This window comes from Neophocaena asiaeorientalis, unplaced genomic scaffold, assembly GCF_003031525.2.
Source record: "Neophocaena asiaeorientalis asiaeorientalis breed wild unplaced genomic scaffold, Neophocaena_asiaeorientalis_V1.1 scaffold567, whole genome shotgun sequence".
In the NCBI taxonomy this organism is placed as follows: Eukaryota; Metazoa; Chordata; class Mammalia; order Artiodactyla; family Phocoenidae; genus Neophocaena; species Neophocaena asiaeorientalis.
In genome coordinates, this window is record NW_020173728.1 from 69,337 (window position 1) to 89,836 (window position 20,500).

Here is a 20,500-nt window from a genome sequence, read left to right on the forward strand (position 1 = left end):
TTCAGTGATTTTGCTCTGTCGTTCTGTTTTCAGTTTCATTGATTCCTATTGTTATCCTGATTTCTATCCTATTTTCTTCAGATTTATTTTGCTCTTCTTTTTTAGGGTACTGAGGGTAGAAGCTTAGCTAATTGATTTTCCTCTTTGTTGTGTGGGCATTTTTAGTGCTCTCAATTTCCCTCTAAGTGCTGCTTTGACTGTGTCTCACAGTTCTGTTACATTGTTTTATTTTTATTTATTTTATTTATTGATTTTCATGGATTATTTATCAGTGTTTTGTTTACTTCCCAAGTGTTTGGAGATGTTCCTGTTATCTTTCTGTTGTTGATTTCTAGTTTGATTCTGTTGTGGCTGGAAAATACACTCTGTGTGATTTCAATTCTTAGAAGTTTGTTTTATGGCCCAGAATATGGTCTTGGCATATATTCTGTGGTTCTGCTGTTGCTGGGTGGTATGTTCTATAAATGTTGATTAGCTCCTCTTGCTTAATGGCGCTGTTGAGTTCTTCTGTACACTTGCTGATTTTCTGTCTACTTCTGTTGTTGAGAGTGGAGTGTTACAGTCTCTAACTATCACTGTGGATTTGTTTACCTCTCATTTCTGTCAGTCTTTGCTTCACAATATTTGGCAGCTCTGTTTGGTGCATACATACTTAGGATTGCTGTGTCTTCTTGTTGGGCTGACCCTTTTATCATTATATAGTGTCCCCCTCTGTCTCTGGTAATTTTCTTTGCTCTGAAGTCTATCTGATACTAATATAGCCTCTCCTGCTTTCTTTTGATTAATGTTTACATGATATATCTTTATGCATCCTTTTCCTTTCAGCCTGCCTGTATTGTTATAATTGAAGTGTGTTTGTTGTAAACAGCACAGAGTTAGGTCATATTTTTAATCTACTCTGCCAGTTTCTGTCTTTTAGTTGGTATGTTTAGACCATTCACATTTAATGTAATTATTGACGTATTAGAACTGAAGTCTGCCATTTTATTTTTTTGTTTTCTGTTTATCCTCTGTTTTTTGTTTTCCTGTTTCCTTTTTCCTACCTTCCAGGGGGTTTTTGATTACCTATAGTGTCTTGGGGTGTATCTCTTTAAATAGCTTTTGTAGTGATTGCTATAGGTATTATATTTACATAAAGTATCACAGGCTAATGGTGTCATCATTTTTTCAGTTCCAGTGAAATACAGAAATCTTACCTTTCTTTCTGTTCCTTTATCCTCCCCCATTCAATATATAATTGTCTTTAATATTTCCTCTACACACTTTTAGAAACACATCAGTCACTGTTACAATTTTTACTTCAATCATCCAACTTAATTTAGAAAACTCAGGAGGAGGAGAAAAGCCGATTGTATTTTCCCATATTTTGCTTAGTGTGTTCTTTCTTCCTGATGTTCCAGGATTCCTTCCTGTATTTTGTTCTACTTAGAGAACAGCCTTTCGCTATTCTTTTAGGGTAGGTCTGCTGGCTCAACATCCTCTTGGTGTTCCTTCATCTGGGAATGTTTTGAATTCCCCTTCATTCCTAAAGCATATCTTCCCTGGGTATACAATTCTGGGTTGACAGCTCTTTTCTTTTCAGTGCTTGAAAAATGTGCCCTTAAAACCAGCGTGGTTTCTAATGAGAAGTTTGCTCTCATTCAAGCTGTTTTCCCTGTAGGTGAGGTGGTATTTCTTTCTGCTACTTTCAAAAAGTTTTTCCTTTGTCTTCAGTTTTCAGAAGTTTATGTGGCTTAGCATGGGTATCTTTGCTTTTATGCTGTTTGTATTTCAGTAAACTTCTGGAATCTGTAGGTTTGTGTTTGTTTCTTGCCAAATTTAGGAAGTTTTCAGCCGTTATTTCTTCAAGTGCTTTTTTGGCCACTCCCTCTTTCTCTCCCCTTCTGTGGCTCAGACAGCCCAGATGTTATGCCTTGTTTTATCATCCTACATGTCCCGATGCCCTGCTCCTCTTTTCTGGGTCTGTCTGCTCTCTGTTGTTCAGACTGAGTAATTTCTAATGTTCTACCATCAGTTCACTGAGTCCTTCCTGTGTTCCATGGGATCTGCTGTTGAACCCATCCACCTTTTATGTCAGTTACTGTGTATTTCAGTTCTGAAGTTTCCACTCATTTCTTCTTTGTATCTTCTGGGGTTTCTTACTGAGAATTTTTCTTCATTGATGCTTTGGTTTTCCTCTGGTCTCAAGCAATTTTCTAATGGCTTGTGGAAGCATTTTAGAAAGGCCCCTTTAAAATCTGTTAGATAAGTCTCACATCTCTGCTATGTGAGAGCTGTTGTTTATTAGTTGTCTTTTTTTTTAATTTAATTTTATTTATTTTTTTTATACAGCAGGTTCTTATTAGTCATCCATTTTATCCACGTCAGTGTATACACGTCAATCCCAATCTCCCAATTCATCACACCACCACCACCACCCCACCGCTTTCCCCCCTTGGTGTCCATACGTTTGTTCTCTACATCTGTGTCTCAATTTCTGCCCCGAAAACCGGTTCATCTGTACCATTTTTCTAGGTTCCACATATATGTGTTAATATACGATATTTGTTTTTCTCTTTCTAACTTACTTCACTCTGATTAGTTGTCTTTTTTTCATTCAACTTGAGATGTTCCCTTTTCTTGGTATTGCAAGTGAGTTTTAGTTAAAAACTGGATATTCGTACATTGTGTTATAAGACAGGGTCTTGTTTAAACCTCCTCTCTCAGCTGGTTTTCTTTGGCACTGAAGGGCTGTGGCCTCGCTCCTGCCAGGTGAAGTTAGGGTTCAAGCTCCCCACCTGACCGCCTGGTTACCATCAGGTAAAGGTGAATCCATGCCCGCTGGGAGATGACGGGGCCTCTTTCTCACTGGGAGGAGGTGACGCAGTCCCCACGTGGTCTCCAGTGCCTCTGTGATGGGGGCGCAGGCTGGCTCCTGCTCTGCCTCCTTGGCAGGAGAGTGGGGCTCTCCCAGGAGGATGGGCGTCTTGGCTTCCTCTTTGGCTTTTGCCGCTGTGAGTGGCGTGGATCAAAGCAGGTGTCATCTAAACATTTTCTGTCTTGCTAGCTGCCCCTCTCCTGGTCCTCTGGCTGGAGAAAGCAGGCTTTCATCTATTCTCTCTCTTTCTTTCGCTGCACCCACCGGCATTTATGGGTTGCTGGCTTTTTCTGTTCCAAGTCAGGGATTTATGCAAGAAAAAGAAAAACCAGGGAACTCCCTGCCGTGTTTGCCCTGTGTCCCTGGCTTGTCTGCTCTTCTTTCCACCTTTCAGTCTCCCTATGTTAGTTTCATATAAAAGATCCAGGGCTTTTAGTTGTACTTAGCAGGAGGGACAGAGGACAGCATGTCTGTTCCATCCTCCTGGATGTGGAATTCTGCTGAGTCGTTTTTAACAGGTCAGCACTTTATGTCTTAAACATTGTTTTTTTGTCTAGTAACATTTCTGGTACAAGGCTTTGGGTTAGAAGAATGGATTTCATAGCTTAACTAACATAAGATGCAGAGTACTTGCTAAAGAGTAGATGAGGGTCAGCATGCCTAGTGTAGGAGGGCAAACCTTTTCACTCTGACCCCACTTTCTCTGCCTAGATTGGGGCCAACACCATGGATAACCCTTTGTTGAAGTACAGTGCAAAGGATTACTTCTTTAAAGCTGCCCTCTGTCACTTCATAGTGGATGAGCTGAATGCCAAGGTGAGGGGCCCTGCGGGGTGGGTTCTGATGCGCTTCACCCCTAAGCACAGGTGCTCAGCCGTTGTCCGTGATTCCAGCTCGGAGTAAGACTGTGCTGCGTACGTGGAAAGCAACATGGAGGGTGATACTCTGACCCTGTCCTGGCTGTACTACCGCAGCTGGGGTGACAGCTGCTGAGGCTCTTCTCTTAAGTGAACGCCCCCTGGGGGCCACACTTCCTTCAGTAGTTTTGGTTTAAAGAAATCAGGGGCTGAGGGGAGACAGTAAAAGCAGAATCGTGTCTTTTTTTTAAACTCAGAAATGGAGCTGGGGTGAGGGTTGGGAGAAAAGCAAAGAGAGAGCTGGAGGTGGAGGCAGGGACAGGGCAGCCTTGGTGTCCTCGGGGTCGGGGTTAGGGCCCCCCGGGCTCCGGGCAGAGCCTCCTCCAGCGCGTGAAAATAGACGCCTGCTCTGGGAGGTCCGAACATTGGATCTGGCTCACGTGGTCTTCCCTACAGCAACCTCATTCGGAAAAACTGGTTTAGAAGTTTATTCTTAACTGAAATTGAAATTCACAATCAACAGGTTTGATCAACACAGGTTGATTTTGATGTTGAGTCTGATAATTAAGTAGGATGTAAATAAATCATACCGAAGTTAGTAGAATGTCAGAGCTTCGTTTCCTGGTTCAGTGACTCAGATGTTAACGAGTGGTTTTCTTTCCCAGCTTGCTCTGGAGAAATACGAGGAAATGTTTCCGGCGTTCACTGATTCGAGAGAATGCAAGTTATTGAAAGTAAGTAGGTGGGGCTGGGATACAGTGACGTTTTCATCCTGTGAATCCGCTCGCCGAGCAGCCCCGTGCCTTCCTGCTCTTGCGCACTAGGCCTCAGGTGCCGTTAGGGTCAGCGCGCACTGCTCTTAACCTGGTGGGTCAGGTACGTTAGCACAAGGCTGGATCCCTGACTCGGGGTAACCCTTGACTTGTATTTGGAATTTTCCCGTTTTGTAAGTCATTTGGCAACATCAGTTAGTGTGATACAAAGGCTATTTTGCATTTAAAGTATCCATTCATAGACGGAACTTTTTAGCCTACCCAACTAATTTTTCTGTATTTATGTTCCCAGAAACTTCTAGAAGCTCATGAAGAGCAGAACAGTGAAGCTTACACAGAAGCAGTACGTTCGCTTTTGGGATTTAGCATGTTCTCTGAAAGTTTACGTTACAGAAACAACTCCTTTTCATCGTGTAAATGCTGAACATTTATTTGGACATTATTACACTATACCTACGTTGTGTTTTCCAAAAGGCATGTTTTTAGATCCCACCAGCCTTCACAATTAGACAGTTCTATGAGCCGTGCTGAATTTAGGTGTGAGGCAAATATATATCACATAATGTTATGACTTGTTTGGATGTTTTCTATGGAAAATAATCTGATCCATGAATAAGTGTCAAGTAAAATCAGTGAAATCTAATCACTTAAATTTAAAACATAAAAACAAAGCAATGAGAGTTTGTTATATTCTTGGCATAAAGTAAATGGGAAAATTATTTTTACATTCATCAGTTTCCTGTTTTCCCATCTTTTTCCATCTTATGTTCATAATCAAGTGAATTTCTTAGTGTCCTTCATTAAGTCATTCACCCTGGCTTTGAAGCAATAGTGGGAAGGCGAGGTTTCCCCTTTAACTTTTGCTGCCAAACCCTTTTCATCCTATGAAAGTCCATTCTTCGATAACTTGTGGAAATGAGTTAAAGGAATTCTGCTTCCACATGTTCCCTTGCTGCAAATACGTTTGTTTGTGTTCAGTGGATACTGGAGCCACATTACTTTTCCATGTCCCCTTGTTCTTATGCAGGGTCTCATGTCCTTTGTCACGCTAAATGTGCTCTTCGTCCAGTAGGCTGTTATGGAGTTTTGCCATTGCATGCTGGCATAAGAGCAATATAAAAAAAGTTTTTAATGAAGAAAGTTGCAAGCTGGAATGAATGATTTCAAATGAAGAAAGTTAATGTTTAGGCAGTGTGGGGCAGTGTAGTCCTGTGTTTGCTTGTACTTCCATGGAGTGAGTCCTGTTCCTCTTCCCTTAAACCAGGTGAAGGAGTTTGACTCGATATCCCGCCTGGACCAGTGGCTCACCACCATGCTGCTGCGCATCAAGAAGTCCGTCCAGGGGGACGGGGAAGGAGATGGAGACCTCAAGTGAAGCGCTATGTCTCTGGCGTGCCGCCGAGTCCTCTTTAGTTTCGTGTTAGGGCCGGTGGTCCTTCTGGGATGCCCATGCAGTGGCTTCGTCGTGTTGCACACGAGCCTGACGCTGTGTGTGTGTGTGTCTAAGCCGCCATGTGTGTCACCGTGCAGCGGATGGGTGGGCGGCTCCCGTGTGTATCGCGAGTGTGACAGGCTGTTTCCCGCTTGTCAGTCCCCAGAGTTTTCCGAGAACTGCTTCCGAATCTTACTCCTGTTCTTTTGATACGTGCAGAGCTCCTGTTTAATTTTGCCACATATTTTTATGTCCTTTGTCCTGGACTTGAGTACCCAACCCGGTTCTAATAGATGCTTTGCATGTTCTCCGTGAACCTGCACCTGGACGGATTCTCTAAACGTGTGTGTTTAGTGTAGGACTGTTGTTAGGAGCGCGTTTACGACTTTCCCCGTGAGAAATTATTTGTCCTCTTTGTTGTCTTGTGATTCTTTTCATGGTGCTAGTGACCAGTTTCTTTGCTTTTTATATCGTTCTGTAGGTAACGTGCATGTGAGAATTCAGCTCAGCCGGGCCTGCCAGCCACTTACAGTGGGAAAAGAGGGAGCTTCCTGGCACTGCCTGGTTATGTGTGTGGACGCGTGTGGAGGTGGGCCTGATCTTACATACAAGTGCACACACATGTAAGATCTAGCAGACTTGGGCGTTTTCCTTGCCTGGAGATGGTGTCCACTTCTAGTTGGGGCGGGACCCTTGCTTCATCTTATAGGAAGGTGTTTGAACTGGCACATCCCTCTACTTCTGTGTTCACACACTTTTCCGCGCTGAGAGGGCACCTCGTGTGCCCTCTCACATACATGCTCACCAGGGCTGGGAGGTTATCTCGGTCGAAGCTTGTGTGTCATTAATTTTAATTTTTAATTGTGTGTCATGTTCATTTTATCCATTAATTGGATGTGATGGGCTTGGTAGGCTGAGTACGGTACAGAGGTTTGCTGTGCTGAGTCAGGAAGAGAACCCCAGCTAGCTTCTGAGGGGACCTGCGCTTAGCCGATGGAGTTGTTTTAGCTTGTGTGTTTGAATTCTGTCCTATTATTTTGGCTTATATATGTGCTCTGTTGACCTGTGAAGTTGATCCCTGCGCGTTATGTTATGTGCTGACATCGTACTTTAGACGTGGTCTTGTTTCCTGAATCTCCTGTGTCCATATTTTTAGGCATAAATGATTTATGTTTGATGTGTGTTAATTGCCAGGTAATGACAGTGTTGACAGATAAGTGGAATTTCCTGTGCCCTGTCAACGTTAGCTGGTATTTGAATGGTGTTTGCATTTTTGGACGGTCCTCGACTGAGATTGGTAGCTGCTGTTGGGCAGAAATAGAGGGTGTGCCCAGGCTGAGGGCTGAGCGGGGAGGAAGGCTTGGGGATGGGGAACAGGTCTGTCCGGGATGAAGCAGAAAGTGGCAGGAAAGGAGGCTAAGAAGGGCCAGCTGGGACCCGGTCACGGAGCAAGCCCTGTGGGCAGCCGTGAGGATTCGGTGGCCGTAGTTGCGGGGTCACTTGTGCAGGCTGGGCTGGTGGAGAGGCAGGGCAGTGATGTCACAGTGTTGGCTGAGGGCAGCAGGAACGGACCGGGAGACGCAGGCGCTCTGACCCTGGGCCCTGGCATCCGATGAGGACTCCTTCCTTCCTTCAGAGGTCTGGGATTCTTAAAAGAAAGCTGGCCGTCAGTTACGGTGCATTTGGGGATGGAGCCGCTTGGCACTTCTTCGCTTCCTGTTGGAACTATGAAAAAACGCTTAGAGAGAAAAGTGGGGGTTTGTTGCTCTACCTAATCCAGTGCCAACCGGCCAGAAGCACTTGGGTGAGATGAGTGTGGGGCCTGTGTCCTCCGGCTGCAGATCTGTCCCACCTGAGGGGCTGTAACCCTCGCCGCCAGCGTGTGCGCTCTGTCGTTAGTCTGGAAGGTTTGTTCCCACTTGTTAAAGGAACCTGGTCTGACCATGTAAAGTAAAAAGCAAATGATGTCTTTTAAGGCCATTTATTAGCTTTTCATCCTGCACCCCTGACAGAAGACCTGTGGTTTTGAGAAATAGTATTGGCAGCGTTTTGTCACATCAGTTAGAGTTGCTTGTGTTGAAATGAACACTGGGATCAGTGCCTGGGTTAAGATGTTTTTGTCTTTAATATTTCACGTGAAAAAGAGTAAAATATAATTGTAATGGCTAGAGCAGACCTGCCAGAACATAACAGGAAAATGAGCAGAAAAAAGTCCCATTAACAGTACCCAGACTTTCTCCCTTGAAGTGTTCCATCAAAGTGGGCAGTGCTGTGACTCAGAGCCCGGGTCAGGTTTCCAGGACTTACAGATCGTTATTTATGACTATTTACGTTACAGTCCTTGTGTTTTAGCAGATCGTGTTTAGTTCATTGTCAGAATGAGTTAAAATTTCTTACAGGAAAGCTTTGCTTTTTGTGGCAGCGTTTTTATAGCTCATGTGAATTCCTTTTTTATTGAATGATTTGAAAACAGTATTCTTGCAGTCGTGACCATGTGTGATGATGCCCCTGTAAACCTTTATTGTCTCCTCTGATACTGTGCGTTTAAGATGCCCAGAGGCAACCCCCGTGGCTTTCTCAGGGCCTGTGGCACGCAGCCTGCCTCCCGGGGCCCCAGCCTGGCGCGGCCTCTCCTCCCCCCGCGCTGTCGGGGAGGTTGTATTATGAGAACTCATCCTGTGATGATAAACCCACCTTCGCAAAGAGCCTGTGTGTTTCATGTGAACCTGTACAGTAAATAAAGTCGAAGTTGTGAACGGTATGGTGAGTTTCCTGGTTGGTTTGCACAGGTCGGGAGTGGCTTCCTGTCCTGGAAGGTGTCCCCCGGGGTTCAGGGCAGTGGGCAGCAGCCGTCCGGGCTCTGCAGGCTCCCCGTTCCCATCCCTCCTGCTGCCTGGTCAGGGATCTCACTGGCAGGCTTGAAGGAGGAGTGGCCCCTAGGAGACCTCAGAGCGGGAGGCGGGGGGCCCGAAGCCCCATCTCCCTTGGTGGAGCCACGTTGACTTGGTGCTGTCAGCGGGCCTTGTTCAGGTCCCTCAAAGATCATTTGAGGCAAATTCAAAATGAATGGTCGAACAGGCCATCCCATCTAGGAATTCTGCCAGGTTGTTGATATTCAAGGTTACTTTCTCATTCAAATGTCTCTTCTGTTTCCTAACAGAAGCTCCCGTGGTGGGTTTTGCCAGCCTCGGTGAGGGTCCCAGAGGCCCGTGCAAACAGGTGGAGGGAAGTGGGCAGTTCCCGGGGCTCAGCTGGGGGGTGACGGATGTGCCAGGCGGCCCTGTGCCCGCATCCATCTGCCCGTCTTGGTGCCTGTGGACAAATGTACTTTCGCCTGAAATAATGTTACTTAGAGTGACAGGAACACCATCAAGTTCAGTCAAGGGGACAGGCACTTGCTTGGTCTCAAAAAATGTCCCTGCTCTGGCAAGATATACAACAGGTTAGAATTAAATGATAACTTACACTCAAATTGGTCAGTTTAGATGATCACCTTTGGCAAAACCACACATCTGTGAAGATCACCTTTAATAAAGGTTTTACCCCACCACTTGGCCAATTTTGTTTTCAAACCGTACAACAAATTTTGGTTAAAAGCAGAGGCAGGGGAGCTTTGGAGTCTGGGCTGAGGGCGTCTCCCACACGATGCTTGGAAGGCGTGAAATCGCCGCCTTGGTGTGGCCTGACCTGATCGTCTGGGGCTGACAGTCACGTGGCAACAGAGCACCTGGATGGGGAGAAACGGAGACGCCCCACAAATCCCCGAGGGTGAGATGCATCTTCGGCAGGGTTTGGGGCGGCAGCCCTCTTGTCCCCTCCCGGGAAGCAGAGAAGTGACCGTAGATGGGAGGAGCCTCTGAGGCACAGAGTCACCGTGGCTGCAATGAGGCTGGGCCCCTCCCCGCCACCTGGCACCAGCTACCGAGGCCGAGCGCGTGCGGGGCCAGGCCTGTCCCGTGTCAGGAACACACGTGCAGTGCACGGAGGTGGCGAGACTCCAAGTACCAGGGAATTAAGCTACCTGTACGAATCAGGAATCTTATTTCTGTAGAACCTAAATTCTAATAATGGAAATAAACTTACACTTGCGAAACTATTTTTACAAAACATTTATTAACACATTAAAGTTTTCTGTAGAATTTCTAAAGAAACAAATTCAAGACAAAAATTATTCCGATAGGTAACAAAATAATCTATTATTTAAATTTCTTCTCATTAAGATGACTTTACCCCCAAGAAACAGTTCATTAGCCGGGCAGGTTCATTCTCCTTTCGAGAGTAAATTGTGTGTGAGAGTCACTGTTTTGTTCTGTGAACACAAGTGGGTCACGCTGTCACAGCTGGAGGTGGAATCGGTACTGCCACCTGCAGCCCGTGTCAGCACCTGGGACGCCTTCGACACCTTCGGTACCTTCGGTGTTGACGTCACCGTCTCATGGGGAAGAAAGTGTCCTCGGTCTTTTTCTGGCATCTCGTGCAGCTGTGTCTTCTTCCCGGACTTGCATAAAGTACCCTTCCTCTTAGAAAACGAGGAAACAGCAAGTGTAATAAATTAAATGTAAGAAAAAGAGCAATTAGTGACAATTCCCCTTCTCTTTTTACCTGGGTCACGTGCGACCCACCCTCACCACTGGATCAAGAACCAGGCTGGGTGGGCTTCCCTGGTGGCGCAGTGGTTGAGAGTCCGCCTGCCGATGCAGGGGACGCGGGTTCGTTCCCCGGTCCGGGAGGATCCCACGTGCCGCGGAGCGGCAGACAGCGGAATTACCAAAGGCCAGCATGAGACAGGTGCATTTAAGACAAGGTTGGCGGTTCCATGGTCCACTCTTAAGGCTAATCAAAGAGGAGTGTACGGAGGCTTTTGGTCCCTTTTGCCAAATTCACTCATGCTCCCGGGGGAACACGTGCGCCAGTGACTTGCCTGTGTCAGCGTCTTGACATGTTAATGAGAAATGCTGGGTTTCTGAAAATCACAGAAATTGTCAAAAGAACCTAGCAAAACTACTAGTATTCTGTGTTCTTAGATTGGCTACCACCACCTCACTGCTACTCGTGGATAAAATAACTACACTATGTTTCAAGTGTTCTCATCAAGCCCCTGGCTTAATTTTTCACACCTCTTTGCAAAAACTACTATGCTGTTTTCTGCTAGTCTTTGGTAGGACAGCTTTTTTAAATTGGATTTTTAGAAATGAAACCTGTAGCCACATCTCAGGTCATTTTATGACAAACTTCCTAGTTGCATGTGTGCTGTGAGCAGCTACTTTACAAGTGTTCAGTTTAGTGCCTACAAACGGGGGCAGAGGGGGACAAGTGCAGTCATCTGTCTCTTTAGCCCCATTCCAGTGTCCCAGAGCACCTGACCGGCTTCAACAGGAAAGAAACAGCTGAAAATAAATATATGGTCCCAGTTTTACTTCAGGTTGGTAGAAAAATAGCTTTAAAGTATCAGAAATAAACTTCCACGAAGAAGCTGAGCAGTAACCCCAGCCTCAGGAATGTCAAGGTCATCAAGCATTAGGATAATTCCACCAGAATTAAGTGAGGTTATGTTAACTGCCTTGTTTGCTGATAAAGTGTGGCTGAGACCATGCAGATCAGGATTTCTAAGGGAAAGCATGAGAAATGGTTTGATAGAGACGTGCAAGTTAACAGAAATTCAAGAAACTGTGGAAGCCATCCTTGCCCACTTCTTTGCCCACAGTTGTTCTTGACCCCTGACGAACGCTCGCGTCCAGCCCTTACGCGTGCAGGTGCAAGGCTGGGACCGCGGGGCAGGTGACCCCGTGCTCTAGTCCGTGTGAGTCAGAGAGTGGAGCTGTGTGGGCCCGCGTCCGTTTGCGGCGTCAGCTCGCTAAGCTCGTTGATGGTGGTGGCCAGCAGCGTGTCCTGGGGCCCCACAGGGCCGTCCGACTTACAGGCCGGGTCCGCAGGACTGTCATCGTGCACGGCAGGCATGCTGCCCTGCACAGTGGCCAGGTTGTGAAAATGGCCATTTTCTGCGAAAGACAGCAATTTATCAGAGAGTTTGGATGGCGTGTACTCTTCATCGGGCTGCTCAGTCTTGTGCCCATCGCCATCCTTGGGAGAGCTGTCCACGATGACGAGGAAAGACTTCCATGGAGTTGTCTTATCATGGATCTGCGGACCAAACGCAGAACAGAGAGGTCACCCACTGTGTCCCTAACCAGGATCTGCAGAGCCCCCAATTCACAGCCACTGGTTACCAAGTACAACAGCCTTCTCCAACCGTCAGACACGTGGTCCCTGCCAGAAATAACTCAGGATGCCCCGGGCCCTGCTTCACACCCCCCTTGGCCGCCCTCGCTGCAGGGGAGGGAGAGCCCCGCCTTCCCCTGGGACCCCCTTACAGACTGAGGGCCTCAGGGAAGGGGGGCGGGTGGCTCTGCTGTCCGGCGGCCGTCCGTGGGGGCCGGCCTGGCCGCTCACCGAGGTGTGCCGCCGGAGCGTGGACTTGTCGGTGAATGTCCGCCCACACGCATTGCACATGAATGGCTTCTCCCCCGTGTGGATCCGATGGTGGCGCTGGAGCGCGTTGAGCTGCGTGAACTGCTTGCCACACTGGTCACAACAGTAGGGCCGCTCCCCTGGGAGGGAAGGGACGGAGGACACGAGAGCTACCGGCTGCTCTGGGCCGCCCGGCGTCCCAAGCTGCCATGGGGAGGGCGACACGGGCACGAGCAGCGGACCGTGCAGGAGCCCCAGGGGTCCGTGGCCTCACCCACAGCTTTCCAGTCGTAAGTGACCCTGCGCGGGTGTGAGTGTTCACAAGCACGTGCAGATCATCACCCCTAATTCTAATCTCAAGGTGTTCAAAGGTTCACACGTCCACATCCATGTGCACACATTCACACCTTTCCAGTTTGTCAGAGCCAGAAACTAGACACTCAAAAATGTTTAAATGCTATTAGGACGCACGACTTAAAGCTAAATTCCAAATAATTTTCCAGAAAATCTAAAACCTTCGGGATATTTTCTTGCCACACTGACCTCCCTTCTCTGGCAACATTCCAGCCATACCTGTGTGGACTTTGATATGCTGGTAAAGCGAATTCCGCTGAGCAAAAGTCCTGAAACAAACTTCACATTTAAAGGGTTTGGACCCAGTGTGGATCCTGTTGTGATGTTTTAAATACTCCTTGGAAGCGAAACTCTTGCCACACGTTTCACACATGAAAGGCCTCTCACCTACATGAAGACATGAGACACGAAGTTAGAAGAGACACGGGCGCTAGAACACGCGGAGCATGGGGTCCACCCTCCCAAGTGCCCTGGCAGGCAGCGCGTTCTTTTCTAGTTAAAACTGTCATAAAATATCTCTTTGTGTCCAGTGCTTGCTACCTGCTGAAAGCTGGTGTAAAATGTCCCTGGAAATCCCAAGAAAGATCCCAGTAGATGAGAATTAAAGAGCGCATTCAGCCAGCTCACGTTTTGGAAATTCAGTCATCCCAAACAAGAAAAACAGTTCGACAACTGGTTTGGTGGAGCAGCTGGACTTTTTCACAGGGCTTCTGTGGGTCTCCGTCAGAACAGAAGCCCCTCTTGAAGGGAGCGGAGTGAGCAGTGGACACGCGGGGCTGTCCTGGAGCAGCCCCCAGCCGCCTGGGGTGGGGTCAGGGCAAGGAGGGCGTCCACCCTTCACGCTGTGCAGCTGGGGCCCTGAGGGCCCACAAACCAGACTCCTCTGTCAGGCGTGCCCCAATTTCTCAAACATCAAAACAAAACTACTGGCTTTAATAAAATCCAAATATATTAGCATGTTCATCAAACGACCGATTCTAACTTAATCCTTCGGTGTGGCCTGACCTCCCCCGACCCCAGTCTTCCATCAGACACCAATCCTGCTCATTTTAGTCTATTAATTCACATCATTAAGTGGCTCATCTATCTCATCATTTGAACTTGAGGCTCATAGGACAGTCAAAGAAGTAAAGATTTTTAAATGGGAGCAGCACTGGGTTAGCGTGATAAGCCCAGTACCCGACAGCTAGACTCCACATGCCCCAGAGCTCTGAACCCCAGGAGCACTGCACAAAACAAAGAGCTTAAACGTTCTCCCTCACCTGATGAAATCGTACCACAGAAATTCTGAACACCTCACGATTCCCCCACCTTAACACATCATGTAACTACTTTATATTTCTGCAGGTTTTCAATAAAGCTGGGATTCACCGTATACTCAATTGTGCATTTTTCAAGTCAACAGCCGAACACAGGTGTTTTTCGTAATATTCAGAGACCTTAGTCAGAAGGGCCTGGGACGGGACAGGGTGGATTTACCCATTTACTGAACCACTTCCCTGGGCTTGGACAGTCAGGTTTTTTCTAATGCTCTGTTCCTAGAGATGGCAAGAAGCGGGATAATAGCATATATCTTTTCCCATACTCTGAGCAATTTCTTTCCGAGGTCATGGCCACAAGCACACAGCCCTGGAGGCAGCGGGCGGATTTTACTCATTTACTTATGCTCACTTATGAGACGGAAGAGCGTATCAGGGCTTTAACCTAAACCACTTGGCAGATGCCAACTTCTAAATGAAGAAAACTGCGGTTTTCCTCCTACAGCCAGGAAAGACGTTCAATCACCATGGAGTACTTACCTGTGTGACACCTTTTATGATAAATCAGCATATGGTTCTGAGTGAATCTTGCGCCACATTCATCACAGACAAAAGGTTTTTCCCCTGTGTGAATTCTGAAAGCACAACATTCAGAGGGTAACTCGGGATGTGTCAAAGCTCGCTCTGCATTACCATCTCCTCCCTCACCTGGGGAGACGCTTTGCCTGAATGCGAAGGACTGAAAGGCGGCGAGGCCCAGGACCCTCACCCCCAGTCTCTGCCAGAGTCAAGACCGCCACATCCCCGCCAGACGCCGAGTCCCCCCACGTGCTGCCCCCAGGTGCAGGCACAGGCTGTGCCTCTGCAGGCTGTTTACGACACCCAACAGCACCGTGTGGTATTTATAAAGCTCCCTCATTGAGAATAGCCACCCACAGACACCTTAGGAACCATGGCTGACAAAAGTACCACGTGATCCACATGTTTACCATCCTTTCCTAGTTTGACGTAACGGTCTAGAAAGAGCTGTTATCAACACATGAAGCCAGCCGGTCCCTGGGGTGCATGCGTAAGCACTGCACTTCAGGGCGAGGATGGAGTGGCTGTCACCATGTTTACTGAGCCTTTCCTGAGCCGGGCTATAAATGACAATAAAAGGACAAGAAACACCCAGCTCCCACCCCTGGACTGGCCCAGGATGATGGCAGATCTAGGGGAGAGTAGAAAACTGCTTTGTCTGGATTTCAAGCATAAGTACTGAGCACTGCAAGGGAATTTATTTAAAAACTGAATGTCACCCACCTACACTTCAAAAATCAGTAACTGGAGTCCCTGTCCGTCCTAATCCTGGAGCTTAGATTGGCGACAGGCACTCTCCAAGCCCAAAGAAGTGTCGCCCTGCTGAGGTCTTCAGGGGGACTCGCCACCCAGCCGGTCACAGGACTGCGTCCCAAATGAAGGATCAGGAAGGGGGACGGGGTCGTTGGCCCCACTCGGCAAGGGTGGCGGGAGGCCTCAGCACCAGGAGCGGGAGAGGCCCCTGCACCTGAGCGGGAGGCGCGGGTCCCCATCAGCCGGGCCCACGCCCAGGGAGCGCCATGCCCGCATCTCTGCCTCGAGAGAGAACCCAGAGGCTCAACACAGCCCCCGACTTTGAGAGGGAGCGAACTGAAAAGTGACCCATCCCGCGAGGCAGCCACACCGGCCACCTCCTGCACGCCCCCCACGTCTCCACGTGCGTTCTGGGGCTCGAGGCGGCCCGTGCCTACCTCAGGTGGGTCTTGAGGGCCGAGGGCTGCGAGAAGGTGGCCGGGCACTCGGTGCAGCCGTAGGGCTTGTGGCCCGTGTGCGTGCGCTCGTGCAGCCGCAGCGCCGTTTTGGAGCTCAGGCCCTTGCCGCACTGCTGGCACTGGTGCCGCTCGCCGCCGCCCTCGTGCACCTGCACCACGTGCCGCTTCACGTCCTTCTTCCTCTTGAACTTCTTGCCGCACAACTCGCACGGGAAGTGGCGCTCGCTGCTGTGCACGTGGCGCTGGTGGCCCTTCAGGTTGCAGCGGTTGGCAAAGGTCTGGCCGCAGGTGTCGCAGCGGTGGACCACCTCGGTGGCCACGCCGTGGTGGTGCCGCACGTGCTTCAGGAAGCTCTTCTCGTACAGAAAGGCCTTCTCGCAGCGCGTGCACCGGAAGCTGCTCCTCCGCCTCCCCGCGCCCTCCTCGCCCTCCTCGTCCTCATCCTCGTCCTCGTCCTCCTCTCCCTGCCCCGCCTTCGGCAGCACTGCTTCCGCCTCGGTCCCAGCCCCGCCGTCCTCCTCGTCTTTCGTGACTGTGACCAGCTCCTTCACCGTTGCCCCGGCGTCTGGGCTGGGCTCACGGGGGCCCCCGCGGTCCCCGGCATCCTGCTCAGCAGTCTTCTGCTGCTCTCGGAGTCGTCGAGTGTACTTCTTTTTAGGGATTTCCACGAACACCTTCCTCCCAGCCAGCCTCCCGCTAGCCCTTCTGAGCTTGGGGTAGGGGGACTTAGCGATCTCCTTTCTCTTGTCTGGCTTCTCCCTAGACTTTCTCGAGGGCAGATCTGGCAACAGGCTGTTGCCGATTCTTGCTGCTGGGGGATCCAAGGAACTCGCGACGCCGTTGGCCAGAGGGCTGTCCGCGGCCACACCTGCCCGAGCATCAGGGGAGACAGCAGCAGAGACCTGGGAACCGCTGCTCCCTTCTGCCTCCTGAGACTCCGAGAAATTCTGCAACTCCAAAAGTACCGACTCTAACATCTGTTTCTTCAACTGAAAACAAGTTTCAGATAAGTCCAAACATTTCAGCTTTTCTGCCATTTCCAGCATTCGCTGCACCCGATCTTCCTCCACCTGGACCTTTGCAGTGTAGACGAACTCAAGAAAAGAAGCAAAGTCAGCCACCTGCACTTCGTCTAAGTAGACGTTAGTCCTCGAGCCGTCTGCAGTCTTCTCGTTAAGAAACACTTCCTTAAAAAACTTGCTGGTGGCTGCCAGCACCGCCTTGTGGGCCATGAATTCCTCCCGGACGCCCTGGTACTCCACGCTGACAGTCACGTCGCACAGGTGACCCAGCAGCCGGAGCTGGTGCATTTCATGCAGAAGGTTAAGCGGGGAGGACTTGGATTCCAGCAGAACTGCACCACTCTCCATGTTTCTTCCCAGGAACAGCTCTGAAAACAAACCGAGAATTATTCACGCATGAGCAACCTCTGAAGTAGAAGGATTAACAATTATGAGGATTATGTCAGTTCTTTAGAGGATGTAAGCTGATTGACGACCTAAACCTAGCTTTTCTCATGTACAGATTCAAGTGACGCGTCACTTCTTAGCATTTTTCTGAAGCCCTGATGCACCTTCATGAGATATTTGCATGAAAACAGACTAAGACTGCCCTAAAGATAAAGTGATGATTAATGAAATACATTAAAGCAGTAATTGGCTTCTCTAGGTCATTTTGTAATTTACATACAGACCCAGACCCCCAAACTAACAGAATTTATAGCAACAATAAATAATGTCTACTACTTTGATCAGGAAACCAAATAAAACAAAATATAATACATGGCGGCCACGGATGAGAGCAAACCTTGTCTACCTTTGAAAACAACCAACTAAACTACTTTATATGAAGAAAATTTCATGGAAAGTAGCCCACAATTCACAATCATTCTCCAACCTCGTTAAGTCCCTCCTACTGGAGTCACCGTCACTGCAGCGAAGCGACGCGGGGCACTGCGCCGGGGGCACAGCTGCGCTACGCTGAGCAGGGCCCTCAACACCTCCGAGCCGCAGTAGCTCCCGTGCTGGAGGCTGACAGGCCGTCACGAGGGCTGCAGCCGCGCCGGCCGTCCCGGCGACCCTCGAGCAGGCGTCACGGAGGAAGCCCTGACAAGGTCACAGGGCGGCCGGGCCGGACTCGGGCCTCCCCGCGCACCACCTTCCCGCCGCCAAGCCCGGACCGGCCGGGGATCCGTCCTCCCGGACCCGGCGCGGACGCTCCCCCCGGCGCACCCTCCTTTAGCTCCCGCATCTGCCGCCCGCCTCCAGGCTCGGCCGGGTCCCTGAGGCCGGCCTCACCTGCCCGGTCCAGCTCCTCAGCGCCCGCCGGTCGGCGGGGCAATGGCCGCAGGTGGCCGCTTCTGCCCTCGTCCGCCGACAGCTAGGCCAGCCCCGACTCCCCGGCGGCCTCGCGGCCCGCGCGTGGCCCCTGAGCCCGACTCGGAACCCAGGCCTAGCGCCCTCTGCCTCGCGGGCCGCGCACACACAGCCCGGCCGCCGCCGCCGCCGCCGCCGCCGCCGCCGCCGCCGCGGTTCCGAGGACTAGGCCCCAGAACGCACACACTTCCCGATGGACGGGGGGGCGGGGCGCGGCGCCGGCGAAGGAGACGCCGATTGGCCGCGGTGGGCCTGGCCCCGTCCCTCGCGGGTAGGGGAGGACCTGCGCATGCACGTCCCACTGCGGAGGCCATTCGGGGAAGTTACGTGATCCGACACACGCTGCCGCCGTACGCCTGGCCGGCTGCGCAGGATTGCGTCACCCACCGGGAACCACGGTCTGCGCCTGCGCAGAGCACTGTGCCGGCGGCTCTGCGCTTCTCGCAACGCGGCGGGGGCAGGGCCGGCCCACCCCGAAAGTCACGTGACCTGCGGGGCAGGCACACCGTCTCACGCGGGTCCCGCCCCGGCTCCAGCCCATGGGCAGTACAGCAGGTGGGTGGGTCGCCGGATTGGGTGGAGCCCCTGGAGGAGCGGGGCGGAGAGAGAGGACAGGGAGGTGGAGGAGCAGGGCGCTGGAGGAGGCAGGAGGGGGCGGGGAGGCGGGAGGAGGTTGCAGGAGAGGGCGCGGCTCGGGGAGAGGGCTCGGCGCCTCCACGTGCCGCAAGAAGCGGTTGTTGGATACCCAGCGGCGCCTTGCAGAGTCGGCGGCTGTGTTCGTTCTGGGCACGCGGCAGGCGGGCGGGCAGTCAGGAGCTGAACCGGAGGCCGTCTGTACTCCGAGAGCCTCCGAGCCTCGGGCTCCGGCCGCCGCTCCCGGGTGTGTGCAAGCCGTCGGCCGTTCGCCGGCGACCCCAGGGTACGGGCCCTCGCGTCCCAGAGGCTTCACGTCGCTACTCCGAGCCTCCGTTTGTCCTCATTTCCCCCAAACGCCCAGCGGACCCTGGGCCGTTCTCTCATCCGGTGTCTTCTGGTTCAGTTTATGCAGTGTAGACAACGTCGAGAAATGAGACAGATCCTCTGCGCAGTCATCATCTGGAACAGCGGTCCCCAACCCTTTTGGCACCAGGGACCGGTTTCGTGGAAGACAAGTTTTTTTGGTGGTGGTGGGGTGACGGTTCAGGCAGTAACGTGAGCGATGGAGAGCTGCATATGAAGCTTTGCCCGCCGCTCACCTACTGCTGTGCGGCCAGGTTCCTAACAGGCCGTGGATCGGTAGTGGTCCACGGCCCGGGGGTTAGGGACCCCTGATCTAGAACAACCCGTCTCTTACTGTCTCTGTCATAGCCTGTAAAGCATCTGCCTGAAGCGGCTGGAATGCAGTGTGGACACGGGGAGCAGGGCCGGGGTGAGAGGGTCCAGGCAAGGAGGTCTCGGACAGCAGCCTCTTTTCAATGCTGTCAGGGGGGAAGGAAAGGGAGCATTTGAAAATAACTGTACTTACCATCCTTCAGCGTCTGTGTTTAGGGCTGTAAGCGCTTCTACAGAGTGGGAGGCCTTGCCCTGATGGACCCAGTGCCACTGGTAGAAGGAGCCTGGGGCCAGGAAGCCTGGAGGCGGCGTGGCAGAAGATGGTGCTCTGCTTGCCTGGGCCTGGCTCCTCGATGCAGGGCACATGCCACCCGCCCTCCCTGCCACCTATGGTGATACCTGGCACTGTGCCCACCTGACCTCCCTGGGTGTAGTCAGCACACAAGCCAGACCTTGGGGAAGTGGGTCGGCCGCTATTCACAGTGGAGCCCAAACAGGACAAAGCAGTTCTACCATCTTTCCCGCCCTACTTTCTAGCTTCTGATTTGTACAAAGGCATACAATCTCTACTTTCTGCTGCAGCTAAAAAACACGTCAGGACTCTGCTGGTTCCAGAACAGCCCTGCCCTCCTCACACACCTATGGGCTCTTCCTACCTCCAGGTGCACCCAGAAGTGGAGCCTGCTGTCACTCCCCATCTCAGGAGGATTTCCAGAAGCCATCTCAGTTCCTGGAGGCTGGGCTCAGCCCCAGGTGCACACGCTGAATTTAGTCTTTCTCCAGCCTAGGACTCTCCTGCCCTCCCTCACTTGGGGCCCCAACTTCCTCCTGCAAATGGATCTCCTCCCTGCAACTTCCCCCAAACTGGTCCCAAGTCTCAGGATAGTAAGAACAGAATGTGCTTGATGGTTACAGAAGGTGGGTCACTACTACCCACCCCCAGTTACTAGTATTAGTCACTTCTCACAAAACTCTGTGTGTGGGGGGGGGGTAGTATTATTACCCCCATTATACAGATGAGGAG

The 20,500-nt window shown here is 50.9% G+C and overlaps 2 protein-coding genes across 3 annotated transcripts in view; one reads left to right on the forward strand and one right to left on the reverse strand.

Moving 5' to 3' along the window:
• The window catches only part of NAPB (NSF attachment protein beta), a 39,625-nt gene extending 30,966 nt beyond the window's left edge, over positions 1 to 8,659 (forward strand). For both annotated transcript variants that reach the window (XM_024750789.1, XM_024750788.1), the window contains 4 exons: positions 3,569 to 3,673; positions 4,380 to 4,448; positions 4,780 to 4,830; positions 5,752 to 8,659. In XM_024750789.1, coding sequence (XP_024606557.1) covers positions 3,569 to 3,673; positions 4,380 to 4,448; positions 4,780 to 4,830; positions 5,752 to 5,862 — 336 coding nt within the window. In that variant the 3' untranslated portion in view covers positions 5,863 to 8,659. The remainder of the gene's footprint in view (positions 1 to 3,568; positions 3,674 to 4,379; positions 4,449 to 4,779; positions 4,831 to 5,751) is intronic.
• Positions 8,660 to 10,679: 2,020 nt separating this feature from the next.
• On the reverse strand, positions 10,680 to 18,322 carry GZF1 (GDNF inducible zinc finger protein 1). The gene is made up of 6 exons (XM_024750785.1): positions 18,088 to 18,322; positions 15,770 to 17,180; positions 14,541 to 14,635; positions 12,961 to 13,128; positions 12,370 to 12,527; positions 10,680 to 12,060 (listed from the first exon to the last, which is right to left on the reverse strand). Exons 2-6 carry the CDS (start codon positions 17,158 to 17,160, stop codon positions 11,725 to 11,727), a joined length of 2,148 nt encoding a protein of 715 aa, XP_024606553.1. The 5' UTR covers positions 17,161 to 17,180; positions 18,088 to 18,322; the 3' UTR covers positions 10,680 to 11,724.
• Between the last annotated feature and the right edge of the window lie 2,178 nt (positions 18,323 to 20,500).